This window comes from Podarcis pityusensis, assembly GCF_964106645.2.
Source record: "Podarcis pityusensis genome assembly, chromosome: 13".
NCBI classification, from domain to species: Eukaryota; Metazoa; Chordata; class Lepidosauria; order Squamata; family Lacertidae; genus Podarcis; species Podarcis pityusensis.
The window spans coordinates 50,235,679-50,254,439 of record NC_138038.1 but is presented as its reverse complement, the minus strand read 5'-3'; the positions used below and the strand labels follow the sequence as shown (position 1 = coordinate 50,254,439).

The following is an 18,761-nucleotide window of genomic DNA, read 5'->3' as shown; positions in this document are numbered from 1 at the left end:
GGAAGACGATAATCAGGCATCCAAACGTGACCAGTCCAACAAAGTTGATGTTGAAGAATCACTGCTTCGACACTGGTGATCTTTGCTTGCTAGATACACGTGGGCACTAGGCTTGCCTTATACGGTACACTCTCGATAGTGAAAAGGTGCCATCCTTCAGGGGCAGATCCAGGCTGTAATTTAAAGCACCTTCAACACATGACTTCCTGCATTCTTTGAGGGAAGTCATGTGCTTAAAATCTATGGTCTGGATCTGCTCTGGGGCTTGTGGAAAGCTTCCAGGAGACCCAAGCCTTAGCCTTTGCTTCTAATGTTTTTCACAATCCGGCTTCTTAAGAAGTGGTTAGCTCTGACCTCTTCTTTACGAAACCCAAGAGAGCTGCATTCTGTTCTTCCCAACTCTCTTTCAGTAAAAAAGATTTTGTGTCACTGTGGGTTAAACCACAGAGTGTAGGGCTTGCCGATCAGAAGGTCGGTGGTTCGAATCCCCGTGATGCAGTGAGCTCCTATTGCCTGGTCCCTGCTCCTGCCAACCTAGCAATTCGAAAGCACGTCAAAGTGCAAGTACAGTGGTGCCCCGCAAGACGAATGCCTCGCAAGACGGAAAACCCGCTAGACGAAAGGGTTTTCCATTTTGGAGGTGCTTCGCAAAACGAATTTCCTATGGGCTTGCTTCGCAAGATGAAAATGTCTTGCGAGTTCCTGCGGGGTTTTTTCCTTTTCCCCCCTTTTCCCAAGCCGCTTATCAGCTGATCCGCTAAGCCGCTTATCAGCTGATCCGCTAAGCCGCTTATCAGCTGATCTGTTAAGCCACTAAGCCGCTTAACAGCTGATCCGTTAAGCCGCTTAACAGCTGATCCGTTAAGCCGCTTATCAGCTGATCCGCTAATGGGCTTGCTTCGCAAGACGAAAAAACCGCAAGACGAAGAGACTCGCGGAATGGATTCTTTTCGTCTTGCGAGGCACCACTGTAGATAAATCGGTACCGCTCCAGTGGGAAGGTAAACGGCGTTTCCGTGCTCTGCTCTGGTTCACCAGAAGCGGCTTAGTCATGCTGGCCACATGACCCGGAAGCTGTTCGCCGGCTCCCTTGGCCAATAAAGCGAGATGAGCGCCGCAACCCCAGTCGGTCACGACTGGACCTAATGGTCAGGGGTCCCTTTACCTTATGTTCACATAAAGGCCACTTTGCCCCTAGACCTAAGCCTGTTTAGACAGACTCTTGTCAAGCCATGCCCCCTCACACCTGTCCTGCTTTGCACTCAGATGTTTCTGCATGGAAGGAGACTTTGAGGTATCGGGACCAGTGCAGAGGGCAGACGCCTCATGACATTTCCATAGCCACAGTTGCACCCATTCAACCTCCTGCTCTTGGTCCTGGGCTCCCCAGTCACTGGTATACCCTCCCACAAGGGAATAGACGACTCTCAAGTCTGAAAATGTTTCCCCACCCCTTGCAGAAGGAGCTAATAATTGAGAACAAGACACACTGATATACTTGAATTTCCTTTATTCAAAAACGTATAAGCTCTAAAAACAACACTATACACTATAAAAATATCCGTTGCCTGCAGGCCCAAGCTTTCCTTTCCAAGCCTGCTCCGGCCCTCAACCATCTTCCTTAATTGGTGTGCAGCCCAAGAAGTAGTTGCCTCTGGTGCTGTGAAGCCTCTTCCTCCCCTTCTTCATAACTGCTGGCGGTGAGATCTTGCTGGAATCGTCTCCCAGTGCAAATAAGGAAGTGGCAGGCAGAATTTCATTTTTTTCCTCCAGGACCTGGGAGCAGGGAGAGAGAGAAAGGAGACTGCAGTTACAGCCTGAGCTGCAATTTCATTTCACAAGGGGGGGGGGGGGCGGATTTCCAAACAGGCATGCTTGGGTTCAATGAAGCAGACGGAATTATGTGCACGGATGAAAGGGACATCAGGAAGGGCAGCTTCCTGGAAAAGAAAATTAAATTGTGCCTGCCTCAGGATGGTTGCCCACATCAAAAAGGGAAACACTCCTGCCCTTCAAGAATTCAAGGCTGCAAAGAAACACCCGGTGCCAACACAACAGGCAAGATTAAGGAGTTCAGCAGCGAAGGCTACATCAGACAAGCTGTTTGTGGAGTGAACAGGGAAGTACAGATGAGGGGGGCATTTTATTCTCATGTTATTTTCAGGCACTGGGCAAATGCAGACAAGTGTTTACTGAGTGGCAGCTTACCAGGGTGGGCACATAACTGGTTGCTAAGCCGACAGATGAGGAAAAGAGACCTTTTGCCCAGGCATCGATGAACCCAATTTCAATACTATACATTTTTCATGGGAGTAGCTCAAAACCATTTACAACACAAACCACACACACACACACACACACGTTAAAACCAAGTACAAAAATATAACAAGAACCCAAAACGCCCATCCATAATAAAATATAATACAAAGAAAATGGCAGACAAATGCAACCCATTCCACTAAAAAGACAAGCAGAGAAAGAGGCCACAATCATATCTAAGTACCCTCTAAATTAAGGGCTGAAAGCCTGGGGGAACAGAAATATTTTTGCCAGGCACCTAAAGGTAGCCGGGGAGAGCATTCCACTGGAGGAGAGGTGGATAAGGACCTCAGATGACTAAAGTAGGGTCCAGATTGCTTCATATGGGGAGAGGCAGTCCCTGAAGTGTTGGGATCCTGACTCATAAGGCTTTACAGATCAAAACCAGCTCTTTGAATTGAGCCTGGAAAGTAGTCAGCAATCTGGCTGCTGAATTCTTCACCAGCTGCAGTTTCCAAATAGCCTTCGTAGGCAGCCCCACATGCAACACGGTCATCTAACCCGGAGGTGACCAAGGACGGACAACAGAAGTTGGGCTAGCCCCTCTTCTCCCCGTTAATATGATTTAAAGTATAATCTGTTTTAAAAAGACATAACCAGTTGGACTAGGCTTACCAAGTGCTTTTACAGACACACACACCATGGCCAGTCAGTGACCACGGGGTAAATGGATGTCACTATGCAGTCATTTCGTTACCCCTTCAAGTGTGCCAGACTATGGGGAACTCTCAGCTCTGCAACAACCCCACAAGTGCCCTTTCCTAGCCCCGAAGCGAAACCAGAGCCGTGTTCAAGGTCACCTGCATCTCTGCAATCCTCATACCTTTCTGGTAGGTGCAACAGCTGGCGGCTCAAAGAAGGTGTCTCCTCCGGTTGCCAGAGTAGGATCTTCCGGGTCGAAGCTGTCCTTTGAATCTCCCGCTTGCTCATCAGCAAGCACCCCTTCCTAAGGGGGGAAAAGGCAGGACACACGCTAGCCTGGGCTGCACTTGATACAGTCCAACGCTTGGCATCTGCTCCAACCCATAAAGCTACAGGGACCCGATCCCCACGGAGGGAAGAGTTCAACATGCTCAGGGGCTACCCCAAGCAGTGCCAAAACACCCTTCCATCGGTGCCTTGCTAACCATCACACAAACTCCCTGAGCTGGTCTTAGCATTGAGGGGACGGGAGTCAGGGATTAAGCATGTCAGTTTTTGAATGGGATTAAATCTTAAAGTAGAATCAGACAAAAAAACCCCACCAGTAGACCTGAAGGAGCATCTCCACCCCCATCGTTCTGCCCGGACGCTGAAGTCCAGGCTGAGGGCCTTCTGGTGGTTCCTTCCCTGCGAGAAGCAAAGCTACACGAAACCAGGCAGAGGGCCTTCTCAGTAGTGGCACCCGCCCTGTGGAATGCCCTCCCAGCAGATGTCAAAGAGATAAACAACTACCTGACATTCAGAAGACATCTGAAGGCAGCCCTGTTCAGGGAAGTTTTTAATATGTGACATTTTAGTGTATTTTTAGTTTTTTGTTATTATTATTAACCTGTCTCTCTACCAGGGCAATTGCAGCCTAAACAGGAGGAGTGGGGAGGGAACTCCCGCACCTCCAGATGTTGCTGGACTACAACTCCCATCATCCCTGACTATTGGCCATGTTGCAAGAGCTGGTGTGAGTTGGAGTCCAACAACCTGTTTCCCCACTTATGAATTACAGGATGGGAGAATGGAAAGCTGGCCTCAGTGCAATGTGTCCTTATGCTTAGCAGGCAGCAGAGCATGCATGAAGGGGTTAACTCCCTCTCAGGAGGCAGGCTTATAAAGGTGACCCATAAGCATTGATTGGGCTTACCAAAATATGTTCATTTTCTGCAGGGAGTGGAGGGGATCCGAGGATGGCTGTGTTGCTCCCCCTCTGCTTGTGAGAATTTGCCACCCATGAATCCCCTTGTCCACTGCAAGGGTGGGGGGGAGACTCCTCCCCAACTGCAGGATAACACACCTCTTAGAGGTTACCTTCTGGGCTATTTATGTGTGGCATCTTTAAAAAAGGCATATAAAACCCTTTGAGCATATAAAAAAGGCATATAAAACCCTTTGAGCCCCATGCAAAAAGAGCCACCAGCTCAGATTTGAACAACTCCTTCCTGCCAAGAGGCAGAAGTTTTCCCTTTGGCCCTGCATACTGGAGTTCCAGCCCGATCAATTCTCACCAACTTTCTCATCTCACTTCCCAGCCTGGTGCAGCAAGCTGGGAAGCCAGGACAAGAGCTGCGCCTGATCTGCCCTCAACTTTAACCCACCCTGCCTGCTGGGAGGTGGAGCAGGCAATTCCAGGGCTGTCCTGCTCCCTCAAAGAGAAAAGGAGCTCTTGCCATGGGTTGCTCACCAAATCATAGTGCTCGCGGTTCCGACACCTCCCGTACTCGCAGCGACAGTCCTCGGAGCAGGCCATCTTTTGCTTACGGCAGCCGCACTTCTTGTTTCCACAGCGGCCTCGGCAGGTGCACTGCAAAGGGAGAGCTCAGTGAGAGAGCAGAAAACACAGGTGGAATAGCCCACAAGTGGCATGTGCCGCCATTGCCAAGGTGGCCCTGCAAGGCCTCTGCTGCTGTATCTGTTTCTGGGACTCAACTCCTTTCAGGTTTGGGGCTCTGAAATAAGAATGGGGCATGTTTGACCCGCATAGGTTCTTCCTAGCTGTCAGAGCCAGCATGCATGATGCAGGTTGCCAAGGTGGTGCCCGTGGGCACATATATGCCCATAGAGGCTTTCCCCCAGGATCGCCAACCGCCACTGAAATTAAGCTTGAAATACCCATCCGTTGCTATCAATAGGCTAGGTCAGTGTGAGCTTGGTGTGTGTGTATGTGTGTTTTGTTGTTTTTTTTTTGGGGGGGGGGACAACAACAGCCTCTCCAGTTTGCAAATGCACCCACAGGTCCTGAAAAGGTTTGGTGGAGCATCCTGACACTCCTTTGCCCCAAGACTGCAAGGCACACTCAGCTCAGCTGTCACAGAATTTTAATTTTTCAATTTAAAGCCATGAACTGTTCCACGAAAGGTGGAGGATTTGCACCAGCAACTCCTTAAGATATTTAGACACATTTGGCTGAACAGTATTCAATGCGCACATTGTGGGAATCCATCAATGTAGAACCTAGCAATGATCACTGAGGTGGCTTTAATTAATAAATAAGACGATTAGACAAATTTGTGGAGGACAAGGAAATCTATCATCGGTTAGTCATTAAGCTGGATGAATGGAGCCTCCATGCTCAGTGACAGTATATCTCTGAGTATTTTCATTACTGGGATGGGTATCAGAAGAGGGATGATGCCTTTGTGTCCTTACAGGGCAGTGTTGGAAGCAAGACAGCTGAACCTGATGTGCACTTGGGGCTGGTCTACCAGAGCCAATTCTTGCATTGCTCCTCCTGGCCAGATTTCAGGAGGCAACTTCCTAAAAGTCATCCGTCCTGCTTGATGATCCTACCCCCAGAACGCTCTGCCTGGCTCCTCTGGAAAGCTTGTACGGCACCCACTCTGCATCTTCCATTTCTTTGGCCTCATCCGAGTCAGAAGATGAGTCTTCCTCATCCATGTCGGCTGGAGGCAGGGAGGTCATTCGCCTGCGAGACTTTGGCTGAAGGGGGGGGGGACACCAAATAATAATAATAATAATAATAATAATAAATTTTTATTTATATCCCGCCCTCCCCAGCCGAAGCCGGGCTCAGGGTGGCTAACAACAATAAAATACAACATTCAAAAATCATTTCATTATAAAATTAATTCAAATCAAATTGATGGCAAACATTGGACTAAAATTCTGTGAAGATTGCCAAAGGAGGGAGTCAGGCTGCGCCCTGGCCAAAAGCCTGGTGGAACAGCTCTGTCTTGCAGGCCCTGCGGAAAGATGTCAAGTCCCGCAGGGCCCTAGTCTCTTGGGACAGAGTGTTCCACCAGATTGGGGCCACGTCCGAAAAAGCCCTGGCTCTGGTTGAGGCCAGCCTAACCTCTCTGTGGCCTGGGACCTCCAAGATGTTTTTGTTTGAAGACCGTAAGTTCCTCTGTGGGACATACCAGGAGAGGCAGTCCCATAGGTACGAGGGTCCTAGGCCGTATATGGCTTTGAAGGTTAAAACCAGCACCTTAAACCTGATCCTGTACTCCACTGGGAGCCAGTGCAGCTGGTATAGCACCGGGTGAATGTGATCTTGCAGCGAGGACCCCGTAAGGAGTCTCACCGCGGCATTCTGCATCCGCTGGAGTTTCTGGGTCAGTCAGAAGAAGACAAGCTCACCATTTCTGCCTCACTCAAGTTATGGAACAAAGGCAGCCGCACAAAAAATGATCAGGCCAGGTTGGCTGCAGCTGATGGAAGTTGGAACTCAAAGCCCACCTGGTCGAGGTTAGCCATTTTCTCAAGCAATGTAATTTGGGGCACTATTTGGGGATCAGAGACGAGCCTTTTTACTTATTTGCTGCATTCCTATCTCAATCTTTCCTCCAAGGAGCTGTACATGGTCCTGGCCCCTCCTCATTTAATCCCCACAACAACCCTGCGAGATAGTTCAGGCTGAGAGCCAGGGACTGATATTCAAGGACACCCAGTGAGCTTCACGGCTGAGTTGGAATTTGAACCCTGGTCTCCCAGGTCCTAGTCTGACACCCTAACCATTACACCACGCTGCCATGAACATTAAGGCAGCCACTAAGAGCTGTAATGTATTTTGACTTGTGCTTCTAATCCATACAGTGGTACCTCAGGTTACATACGCTTCAGGTTACATACGCTTCAGGTTACAGAAATAACCCAGAAATAGTGCTTCAGGTTAAGAACTTTGCTTCCGGATGAGAACAGAAATCCTGCTCCGGCGGTGCGGCAGCAGCAGGAGGCCCCATTAGCTAAAGTGGTGCTTCAGGTTAAGAACAGTTTCAGGTTAAGTACGAACCTCCGGAACGAATTAAGTGCCGTATTTTTTGCTCTATAAGACTCATTTTTTCCCTCCTAAAAAGTAAAGGGAAATGTGTGTGCGTCTTATGGAGCGAATGCAGGCTGTGCAGCTATTCCAGAAGCCAGAACAGCAAGAGGGATTTCTGGTTTCACTGTGCAGTGATCCCTCTTGCTGTTCTGGCTTCTGAGATTCAGAATATTTTTTTTCTTGTTTTCCTCCTCCAAAAACTAGGTGCGTCTTGTGGTCTGGTGCGTCTTATAGAGCGAAAAATACGGTACTTAACCCGAGGTACCACTGTACCCAGCTTTATCTTTCAGGTGATGGGATGGACCAGCCATACAAACAAGCTCTGTCGCATGCAGACACCCTGTCTTGATTCTCCGCCCCACCCCACCGGAAGGACACACACCTTGGGTGGAATGTATTCGAAGGGGGACTCTGGGGTGCCTGCTGCAGGGGCCGGCTGGCCATTGCAGATCCTCTGGCCACTGACAGCTTGAAAAACTCTCAGTTTCTGTTGGGAAGAAAGGGAGGAGTGTGAGGTTCATTGAGTGGCAGGAGCAAAGTCAGCTCCTCTAATAGCAGCCGCTGCTGTCACTCCCAGACCTACCTGTCTGAGAGTTTCAATCTCTTCTTGGTGCTCCTGGTTCTTTTCAAAAACCTCCCTCATCTTGGCCAGCTCTTCTTCCTGTCCACAGTAAAGAAGGCAAAAGGCTCTTAAGGTCTCATCTTCAGCTGCAAAGAAACCCACACGTTGGGGTGTTTGAACACCTAGGATTTGTGCAATCCTTGCCTTCTAAAGATTTGAAGAGGGCTACTAAGAATGAGGTGGGACGTGGGTGGTGCTGTGGGTTAAACCACAGAGCCTAGGACTTGCCGATCAGAAGGTCAGCAGTTTGAATCCCCGCGATGGGGTGAGCTCCCGTTGCTCGGTCCCAGCTCCTGCCCACTTAGCAGTTCGAAAGCACGTCAAAGTGCAAGTAGATAAATAGGTACCGCTGTGGCAGGAAGGTAAACGGTGTTTCCATGTGCTGCTCTGGTTCGCCAGAGGCAGCTTACTCATGCTGGCCACATGACCCGGAAGCTCCCTCAGCCAATAAAGCGAGATGAGCGCCGCAACCCCAGAGTCGGTCACGACTGGACCTAATGGTCAGGGGTCCCTTTACCTTTTATCTTACTAGGAATGAAAGAATGCTCGATATTTCCCCCAGCTCTGATTTTTAAAAATTATTATTTTAAGAATAGAGCTTTGAGTGCCATCACTTGAAGTTCCAATTTCTGGCCTACAGGATACGCTGGTTGATTTAGAGACTCCCCACACACCACACAACATTTTCTCCCTCCCTCCCAGCAACACCACAATCCACCCAGTCACACACACACAGCCCCTTCAAAACTTATTTAAATGACCAGAGCTAGCATTGCTTTGCGTGTTTTGAGAAACAGAAAAATGTGGAAGAACAACTACAGTATTTATTAGCATAGCCTTCAAAAATGAGGGAGAGCAGAGAAGACACTTTGGTTACAAAGCCAGTGGATGATAAAGCAGAGATCGACAAGATGAGCCTCAAGAGTAGCGGTCTGAGCCAAAATCAAGCAGCCTCATTCAGTGAGACAATGCCAGCACCACAAGCCTTGTTGCTTATAGATGGGATTCCTTCCCACCAGCAAAGGGAACAGCTGGAATGGTTGGATGGCAAACACGGCTGCCTTTGAGGGGGCAGGAGCAACCACGCCTAAGAGACACAGCAGCTTATACCTGGAACTTGATGCGCTCGAGTTGCTGCTGCTCCCGTTCTGAAATGGAAGTCTCCAGCTTCTTCTCTGCTTCTTCTTTGTGCTGTATCTGGCTGAGGAGATAGAGTACCTGGGGATGGGTGGAAGAGAGATGTGGGTGGGTAGAGACCTTGGGTCAGAGGCGGCACAGTCTGACATTATGTCAGCCGAAGTCTTGAGTTGGCTAAACCACAAACGTGTGGGATAACCAGCCTCATATAACCAACATGCTTAAGTCTAACTAATGCATGAAGGGGTTAAGACCATAGAGTAAGCTGTCCTGCCAAGCTTAGCTCATCTTGGGAAGGATTAGGTAATTAAGCCTTTGTTCTCTCTCACAGTCTACCAAACAAGCTCAATGTATGACGCCTGAGCTGATTACTGCAGCTCAGAACTCATGGCTCTTATAAGTCACTCTTGAGTTCCTATAGTAATAATTTAGGAACTTTCACTACTGTAAATAAGCCAAGTTTTATTGCCTGTGTTTTCTGACTGATGTCTGGAAAACCACATGAACCTGACCTTTGAAGTGTTTGTAAGTAAACTAATTTTTAACTTAACAAATGTGTGGTATTTCTTTATGCTAGGGGAAGTGGGGAACTTTAGAAGATACCCACAAGGGCATATTTTAAAGGTCTAACCTCCTCTATTTCCACGCTTTATTTTGCTGCATGTTTTGTGATTTTAAATCTCTGCTGGGGTTTCTCTAACCAAAGAATACTTGACCCAAACCTGGATCTTGGGGGCATTCTAGTGGGTGGCGCCAAGCAAATTAGTTCTAATTCTCTTCCCATCCACCTCCATACTGAGTTCTACAAGGGGCAACACTGAGAATGAAGAGGAAGCTGGCAGGCAGACAGGGCCACCCTCTGGACTGGTTGTAAGTTAAGGCAGGCAGGCGGGCAGGATAGGGTTGTCTGACGGTAGTTCATGGACCAGTGTTCAATTTCAGCATTTGCCACCAGATCACCCACGTTTTCTAGCCACTGAGCAACACAGAGTTCTAAACACTGAAAGAACTTGGAGCACCCCAAGCCTGCAAACTTTACTGAGAAGGCAGCAATTGAATTGCCCTTTCTCTGCTGCTATTGACCGCTGGCACTGCAGTTCTCCATAAGGGCACTTCCAGGGATCCCATTCACAGCCACCTCTCCACTAACATGAGGTTGGACTAAGCCAAATTCATAGGTGTGGGTAGAGGGTCCTTAACCTGGAAATCAGGTTAAATGTGCCAGCAGCAAAGCCTGGTTAGGACTACTCTAGAAAACCTGGAGTAGGTATAGACTGGGTGGTCAACTGCTCAGAATGGGATTTTGGTATGGGCGCAGTTTTTGTAGCTGCTGCAGACGTAAGTGGGGTTTTGGGGGGCGGGGTGGGGGTGGCAGGTGATACCTTTTCTTGATGCTGCTGCTCCTTCTGGACCAGCTGACTCTCGTGCTCCGCTTCCATTTCTGCCACAACCTTTCGCTCTTCGAGAAGCATTTTATGCATGTCGGCACATGTGGTTTTGGTCTGCTGCAAACGGTTCTCCAGTTTCCCATTCTCCACTTTTGAGGAGACCAGCTTTGAAATATACACGCACGGGGGGTAGGAGGTGGAGAAAGAGAGAGAACACAATATTAAAAGGTGTAATGCTGAAGAATTTGCATCTAGGACCAAGGGCCTTCCGGCAGTTCCCTCACTGCAAAAAGTCAAGTTGCAGAGAGACTTCTCGGTGGAATACCCTCCCGTCACATTTCAAGGAGATAAATAACTATACATCTGAAGACATTTAAAGGCAGCCTCGTATATGGAAGTTTTTAATGTTTGATTGTGCTTCTTTATTTGTTGGGAGCTGCCCAGAGTGGCTAGGGCATAGGCCCAGTCAGGTGGGCGGGGTACAAATAATAAAAATATTATCTTGCCAACTGGCATCGTTGTGCTCATTCAGTACAGGAAAGGTACAGAACTATCTCTGAGAAAGAGTTGAGCTGTCAAGCAACAGAAGCTAGGAGGGCTGCCCCCTTTAGCCCACGAGGGGTCACTGCCACTGTGTCACTGCCCCTTCCACCCCCCAGGCCTCTTATTTGTTCTAGAGACTCAAACCCCTGGTTCCATTCCAGAGCCGCCTGCCTCTTCGTTCCCGCCCGCCTCCTCTGCTGCCACTCAAGCTTACTTCGCCAATCAGGTATTTGATGGCACACTTGGCTTCCGCAAGGTTGGTGATGCTCTCCCAGCGCTGCTTGGTGCGGTCACCGGCGTCTGCGTCCAGCAGTTTCTGCTGCAGGTCAGCAATCTGGGCGCTCCTTGGGAAGAAGAAGCCACCGCATGAATTCGCATTGGATTTACCAAAAGAGAAGATCGTTTGGGGAACTTGGGCAATTTGGCCCCTGCTTGTGTAGGAGGAACTGTGACCAGAGCATCAGCAGCAGCCCTGGGTGAATACGCAGTTGCTTAGGCTGCCAGGCTGGGTTTAATTTACTAAGAGGGCTGCTGCGGTCCAGAGATGATGCAGCAGAGTGGCAGATAGATGACTGGAGGACTGAGAGGGAAACTTCAGCACCTCCTGAATCTGCCACCTCTTACCCCCTTTCCACAGGAAACAGCCACAATAAGCTTTCCCAGATGTTTTCAGAACAAGAAGATGAATGTTACACAGCAACAGAAGATTGAAGGATCGTAGAACTGTAGAGCTGGAAGGGACCCCAAGCGTCATCTAGTCCACCCCCCTGCAATGCATAGTTAGAACTATGGAATTTGCAACCATGAGATGATGAACACTAGAGCTCAGACAGCCTTAAAAGGGGGTTAGAAAATCAATGGAGCCAATAGGTACTAGTCAATCAAGGTTATATACTGGAGGCGGTATGCCTCTAAATTCCTAACCAGGCTAGATTAGCCTCCAGCTGGAGGAGATTTTCTTACACTCTTTGTTGTGGCTTTGCTTCTTCTGAGACTTGAAAACACCCCATACCTGAGCTCCATCTCTGTTTCGAGGCTCTCTACTTGCTTGGCGATGGAATGCTCCATTTCCACAGCTTTATGGGAAAACGTGCGCCTCTGGAAAAGGAGGATGGGAACGGAATCAGAAAATAAGCAGAGCACAGGGAGAGGAGCTCCCTCCCCAGCGAGATGGGGTGGGACTCAGTTCAGAAGATGCGGCAGTTTAACTCTAAGAGAAGCAGCAGTAGCTATTTCCAGCAGGGCAAGACTTTGATTTTCCCCTCTGGAAGAGGATCTGCCATGGTGGGGAAGCAGAACCAGCTTCTGGAAGATCTCCTGTCCCCAGTGCAGAATGAGAGAACGCACCCTTTACAGCAGGGGTGGAGAATCTGGGGGCCAAAGGCAGCCCCAAGCCTTTCGGGGGTCTCCTTCTCCCCCACTCCCATTGCACCCGCTGGAGTGTTCTGCCTAGGTAAAATGTCTGTGTGAGCACTGAAAATGCCTGGATGGAGGATCAAGAGGGCTGCACAAGTAAGAGTAGAAATTAGCTTCACTCCGCAAAGGCAAAATTCACACTCGTTGCTCCACCCTTTTTTGCCTGTGGCCCTGCCCACTACAGGCAGAAGCCTATTTCCTGCATCAGAAGACCCCAACGTCAAAGAGAAAGTGGATAGAGCACACGGTCCCTTCCTTCCCCCTTTCCGCTGCAGCCTGCATCACTGCCCACCTTGTACTTTGACGGGAGGTTCTCCCCAGCATCTCGCTTCTCTTTAAGCAAGGCAATCTCCTTCGCCAAGGTCTTCCGGTCCTCCAGGAGGTCGTTGAGGTGACGCTGAGCCTCTTCGATGCTAACAAGGACCTCCACTTCGTTCGCGAGCCAGCTCTGCGCAAGATGGAAGCTGGTTACGACAGAGGGTCGGCGGAAAGGTGGCCAGAACCCACCCCATGGTGCCTGCAAGCCAACTTTGCCTCTCCCCTGGAATAAGCCATTTGAGCCACTGTGAATCTGCCCTAAGCAGAAACAAGGAGAGCTACGGCCCCTACCTTCACCCGAGCAGCAACTCCCTCAATCCCGCGGTTGACGTTCTCTTTTCGCTTATTGGTAGCCTCTTGCTGTTTCTGGAGAGCATCCTTTAAGCGCTTGTTGGCAGCAGCGGCCTGTGAGAGAGGGGTGGAGGCTGGTGTGTTGAAACAGGACCCAAGGCACAAACTTTCAAAATCCCTTGCTTGGCAATGAAACTCACTGGGTGACCTTAGGATAGCCACTCTCCAAAGCTAGCCTCCCCCTGGGATTTTAGGAGGATGAAGAGCTGGAGGTGGGGGCTGCTATAGCCCAAGGGTCAGATCAAGAGCTGGCCAACCCTCCACAGGCCATTTTCAACAGGGATGGAACAAATTCAAAGGGGCTCCCTATAGGCACTTATCAGTTGACCGGTGCTGACAGAGCGTCCATTTGAACTTGTCCATTTGCAGATCCAAAGCTGATTGCAAAAGCGGGGAGGATGTACTTCTGTAAGGACAGCTTGCATCTAAACCATGCCTGTAGCATCTTCGAAAAGGGCTCACTGTCAGCAAACCCAGCTAGCCAAGGAGCAACTGGGAGCACAATTTAAGCTCCCGATTGTTCCTTCTTTGTCTGCCTCACCCGACATCACTTATGACTTCAGGTGTGAGGCAGGTGGGTGCGATTTGGGGGAATCGGCCCTGCGACCCACAGCCAGAGGTTTCCTACCTCTGCCTCAGAAGGGTGGGATAAAAATGTAACCATCAATGCGCTCCAAGAAGAGATTTGATGTTCTCCTACTCAAAAATGAGGATATTCACAGGCTTTGAAGTTGGTATTCTAAGAACTCTTTGCTTTAAAATAAAGAGCCTCAGCCAGCATGGCTGACGAGGACAAACGGAGAATCAAAAATGTGTAAGCAAGTACTTAGAATCATAGAATTGTAGAGTTGGAAGGGATCCCAAGGGCCAAGCAGTCCAACCCCCTGCAATGCAGGACTGAGGTTAACTCATTGAAGATTACAAGAAAGCTGTTACCTATCCTCTAGTTACTATGCCATTGACCTCTGATCTATGCTAGGCTTTCCAGCAAAGTTAGTGTCTTAAACCCGGACAGGAGAACCACCTGTGGCCCTCCAGTTCTTGTTGAATACAACTCTCATTACCCCCTGACCGTTGGCCAGGCTGGCTGTTGGGAGTCAGAGGCTGACCATGTTTGGAAGGCCACCGGTTCTCCAGCCCTGGTTTAAACTATGAATCCTAGAGGCAAAATTAAGTCAAGCATACTCCATTTAACACCACATATTCCAGACTCTCTACACAATCAGAGGGAGGGAAGAGCTTTGTACACTATTCCCCCACTTCTGATTTACTGAATCAGGGAATTCTAACCTTGGGACCTGTCCCTTGTCTCTCTACCCAAAGCATTCAAAGTCTCAGCCTGTCTAATCTCTGTAGATTATTTTAAAAACAGTGGTGCTTCACCAGGCGGAAGATATTGCTGTCCAAGGCCACTCACCTCCTCTGCTTTTCGCCGGAGGACGGTGGCTTGCTTTTGGAAGTCTTGCTCTAGTTTGACAAGTTCATACTGCCTCTTGCGATCCTGAAAGACAAAGAGTCAAAATGGCTGACCTTTCAACAACCAAGCAGGACAGTGATTTGTGGTCTGCACTCAAACTTAGCAAGTCTTGTGACCCACTTTTATAGAGGCATTAAACCCACCTGTATTCTAGAGACCTCATCAAGTAATTTGAAATGCTTGGAAAACAGAACCCAGGACAATTCAAATTCCTGGTGTCTCAAGGAAGACTAGAGAGCCACAGCCAAACAGTTTAGATTACACTGAACTAGGCCAATGGTATTACTTATTATAAGGAACACAGAAAGCAGCAGCTTAAGCGATAATACTGGAAGTTATTTAGGTCATTTTTTGTGTGTGGCGGGGGGGGGGGGAGATTTGCATGTATGGAGTGGAGTGGATGTGCATGTATGGAAACTGGAGTGGAATGGTAGCAAACTTGTCCAAGAGAACTGGCTAATGATTTAGGGCAAGATCAAAGGTCTGCTTTAATGGCAGAAATGTTTGGCTGGCTGGACCCTGGTGAATCATGAGAAACAGAAGGCTTGGCAAGACTTTAGTCAAGTTGAGATCATGCAGCAGGATGAAGGCCGCTCGTTAGTGACTCCAACTGACCTTCATGAGGCTGCTGGTACAGATAAGGTTCACGAATATGTCCTTCCTCCAAAGCAATTAACGAAAAATAAAACAACTCTTTTACAGGAGTTTGCTCCTGAAAGTCAATTAAACAACTAAATCTTAGGGAGAAAGGAGTGAATCAGAAGACAGGAGAATTTGGAGGGATCAAAGAGAGACAGTATCTTGGTGCCAGCGCCTACCAGGTCTTTGCTTATTCTTATTTAGCCACAAGTTTTGCTAATAGAGTTCTGTCTGTTCTGTGGCTTTTGGAGTCCAGTTTGCCTTCCCTTTGAGAGCAGAAGGGATTTCTTGCTTGCCTGTCCTTCAATTTTGGAGGCTGCTTTTGGCTATTTTATCCAAGTCTTTTATCCGAGTCAGACTGAGTCCCATGGTGGTTAGATTCCAGCTCCAGGGTCAGAGGCTGTCTGCCTACAATCACAAGCTGGGAGAGTACCATTGCATTCAGCTTCTCCTTGTGGGCTTCCCCATGGAACATCTGGCTGGCCACTGGGTGAGAACACCCAGCGGCTGCAGGGCTTTTCTGGTACAGTTCAGTGCTGACGCTCGACTCACCCGTGCCTTCAGCTGGATGACTTCCTTGTCTTTCTGTTGCCTCCACTGCTTAAACTTCTCAGAGTCCTCTTTCATTTGACGTATCAGCTGAACACGTTGACTCTTCATCGCCTGAAGGGGGAACAAAGGAGGAGGAGGAGGAGGAGGAGGAGGAGGAGGAGGAGGAGGAGGAAAGGCCTTGGGTGAGAATCTGCCTAGCAGGTATATCCAAGGCTCCCAACTCCCATTGGCCTCAGCACAGTCAAAGGTCAGGGATGATAGGGGAAGTTTGACATCTTGAGGGAACCGCATTGCCTATCGCTGAGATGCCCAGATTCTTAGAAACCTTGAAATTTTTTGGAGCATGCAGCTTGGAGGACTTCAGGAAATCAGCTCGATTGATAAAAGCTTTTGGCACGGACTGGGGAGTTTAAATTCTCCAAATCCTTAGTTTCTTTCGCACAGCCTTGATAACTTCCCAAGAATCCCATTCAAAATTTCTTGGTTTTTCTAGCTCTCATGACTGAAAAAGCAAGCATTCAAACTTAAACAAGTTGCTGTTGCTTTTAAACAGTAGCTGAGAAACATAACGGCAGTCAGGGTAAGAATGAACTGCTTTCCCAAGATTATAAAAAATACACACATCTAAAGTGCCAGTTATACAGTTACAGTGTCCATCAAACATGAACCAATAAAATGCCAACCTTGTCGGCTATCCACACCACAAACCCCATTATCTTTCTTATTGTACCCTCTGGGTGTTACGTTTCCGAGCACAATTCAAAGTGTTGGTGCTGACCTTTAAAGCCCTAAATGGCCTCAAAGGCCCAGTAGACCTGAAGGAGCGTCTCCACCCCCATCGTTCTGCCTGGACACTGAGGTCCAGCTCCGAGGGTCTTCTGGCGGTTCCCTCCCTGCGAGAATTGAGGTTTACAGGGAACCAGGCAAAGGGCCTTCTCGGTGGTGACACCCGCCCTGTGGAAAGCCCTCCCATCAGATGTCAAGGAAATAAGCAACTCTGACTTTTAGAAGACATCTGAAGGCAGCCCTGTTCAGGGAAGTTTTTAATGTTTGATGTTTTGTCACTTTTTTATTATTAATAATATTCTGTTGGGAGCCATCCAGTGTGGCTGGGGAAACCCAGCCGGATGAGCAGGGTATAAATAACAATTTATTTATTTATTTTTATTATTACTACTACTACATACCCGGATCTCCTGGTTCAGTTTGCACACTGTCTGCTCATTGGATTCTTTCATCTTCAGGAGCTTCGACTGCTCCTTCAGCTTCTTCTTCAGATCTGCCATTTCCCCTTCCAGCTCCTGAAGCCGCTTCCTGCGCCGTTCGCTGAGTCTGAAATGAACACGCAGCCCTGTAGTCATGAAGTCAACAACCTTCCCCTCTCAAACCTCCCGATTAGGTGCCTCTTACTTTGCTTGGCTGACATCCTTCTTTGTCATATGAATGCCAAGGACCAGGTCTTCTTTTTCCTTCTGCAGTTTGGCCACCTCCATTTCCAGGTCCTTGATGCTGGTCTTGATTTAAACACACATACATACATTTTTTCAGCACCCCACCAAAAGCAGCCCCTCCAGCTACAGCTGTTTCTTTCCAACAGGCCACATCTCCACTTAAGAAAAGGAGAGGCTGCCCTCCTGTGGCTTGCTAGGCACCCAGTCAAGCAGCCCACTGTGTGTATAGATGCTCACTCCTTCCCGGTCAGCTGCTGTTACCTGGTATTGGCATTGTATGGGCTCCAGCTGGCTGTCGTTCTGAGACATCTTCCTTGCCAAGGCCTCCTTCAGAGCCAGGGCTTTGTTGAGCTCGAGCAACTCTTTGGACATCTGAGCTTGGTGGAGAGCGTGCCGAGTGGCGTACTCATCAGAGGACCCTTGAGCATCCAGGTCACCTTCTGACACCTAGGGGGGAGAGAGGCAAAGGTTTAACTAACATCTGGATTTAAAAAAAAAATGTTTTATGTGCTTTGCTTTTCTACAATCTTATGTGCATACCAATTAGAGAGCTATTTGATTAAGTGGTCCCTAAAATCTTCTAAATATGGAACAACTGATTGGTTCAAAATTGGGAAAGGAGTACGACAAGGCTGTATATTGTCTCCCTGCTTATTTAACTTATATGCAGAATTCATGATGCGAAAGGCTGGGCTGGATGAATCCCAAGCCGGAATTAAGATTGCCGGAAGAAATATCAACAACCTCAGATATGCAGATGACACAATCTTGATGACAGAAAGTGAGGAGGAACTAAAGAACCTTTTAATGAGGGTGAAAGAGGAGAGCGCAAAATATGGTCTGAAGCTCAACATCAAAAAAACCAAGATCATGGCCAGTGGGCCCATCACCTCCTGGCAAATAGAAGGGGAAGAAATGGAGGCAGTGAGAGATTTTACTTTCTTGGGCTCCATGATCACTGCAGATCATAGAATCATAGAGTTGGAATAGACCACAAGGGCCATCGAGTCCAACCTCCTGCCAAGCAGGAATGGCGACAGCAGTCACGAAATTAAAAGACACCTGCTTCTTGGGAGGAAAGCATTGACAAACCTAGACAGCATCCTAAAAAGCAGAGACATCACCTTGCCGACAAAGGTCCGTATAGTTCAAGCTATGGTTTTCCCAGTAGTGATGTATGGAAGTGAGAGCTGGATCACAAAGAAGGCTGATCGCCAAAGAATTGATGCTTTTGAATTATGGTGTTGGAGGAGACTCTTGAGAGTCCCATGGACTGCAAGAAGATCAAACCTCTCCATTCTGAAGGAAATCAGCCCTGGGTGCTCACTGGAAGGACAGATCCTGAAGCTGAGACTCCAATACTTTGGCCACCTCATGAGAAGACAAGACTCCCTGGAAAAGACCCTGATGTTGGGAAAGATGGAGGGCACAAGGAGAAGGGGACAACAGAGGACAATATGGTTTGACAGTGTTCTCGAAGCTACCAGCATGAGTTTGACCAAACTGCGGGAGGCAGTGGAAGACAGAAGTGCCTGGCGTGCTCTGGTCCAGGTGGTCATGAAGAGTCGGACACGAC

General features: G+C 48.6%; 1 protein-coding gene across 3 annotated transcripts in view; it reads right to left on the bottom strand.

Moving 5' to 3' along the window:
- Window positions 1-1,493: 1,493 nt before the first annotated feature.
- Window positions 1,494-18,761, bottom strand: part of LOC308462201 (chromosome-associated kinesin KIF4-like) — an 85,907-nt gene continuing 68,639 nt past the window's right edge. For all 3 annotated transcript variants that reach the window (XM_080979632.1, XM_080979631.1, XM_080979630.1), the window contains 17 exons: window positions 17,447-17,632; window positions 17,145-17,248; window positions 16,922-17,066; window positions 15,735-15,845; window positions 14,484-14,567; window positions 13,007-13,120; window positions 12,690-12,845; window positions 11,994-12,079; window positions 11,196-11,325; window positions 10,433-10,603; window positions 9,024-9,131; window positions 7,875-7,952; window positions 7,674-7,778; window positions 5,800-5,949; window positions 4,694-4,813; window positions 3,143-3,265; window positions 1,494-1,776 (listed from right to left, as the gene is read on the bottom strand). In XM_080979632.1, coding sequence (XP_080835758.1) covers window positions 1,609-1,776; window positions 3,143-3,265; window positions 4,694-4,813; window positions 5,800-5,949; window positions 7,674-7,778; window positions 7,875-7,952; window positions 9,024-9,131; window positions 10,433-10,603; window positions 11,196-11,325; window positions 11,994-12,079; window positions 12,690-12,845; window positions 13,007-13,120; window positions 14,484-14,567; window positions 15,735-15,845; window positions 16,922-17,066; window positions 17,145-17,248; window positions 17,447-17,632 — 2,139 coding nt within the window. In that variant the 3' untranslated portion in view covers window positions 1,494-1,608. The remainder of the gene's footprint in view (window positions 1,777-3,142; window positions 3,266-4,693; window positions 4,814-5,799; window positions 5,950-7,673; window positions 7,779-7,874; window positions 7,953-9,023; window positions 9,132-10,432; window positions 10,604-11,195; window positions 11,326-11,993; window positions 12,080-12,689; window positions 12,846-13,006; window positions 13,121-14,483; window positions 14,568-15,734; window positions 15,846-16,921; window positions 17,067-17,144; window positions 17,249-17,446; window positions 17,633-18,761) is intronic.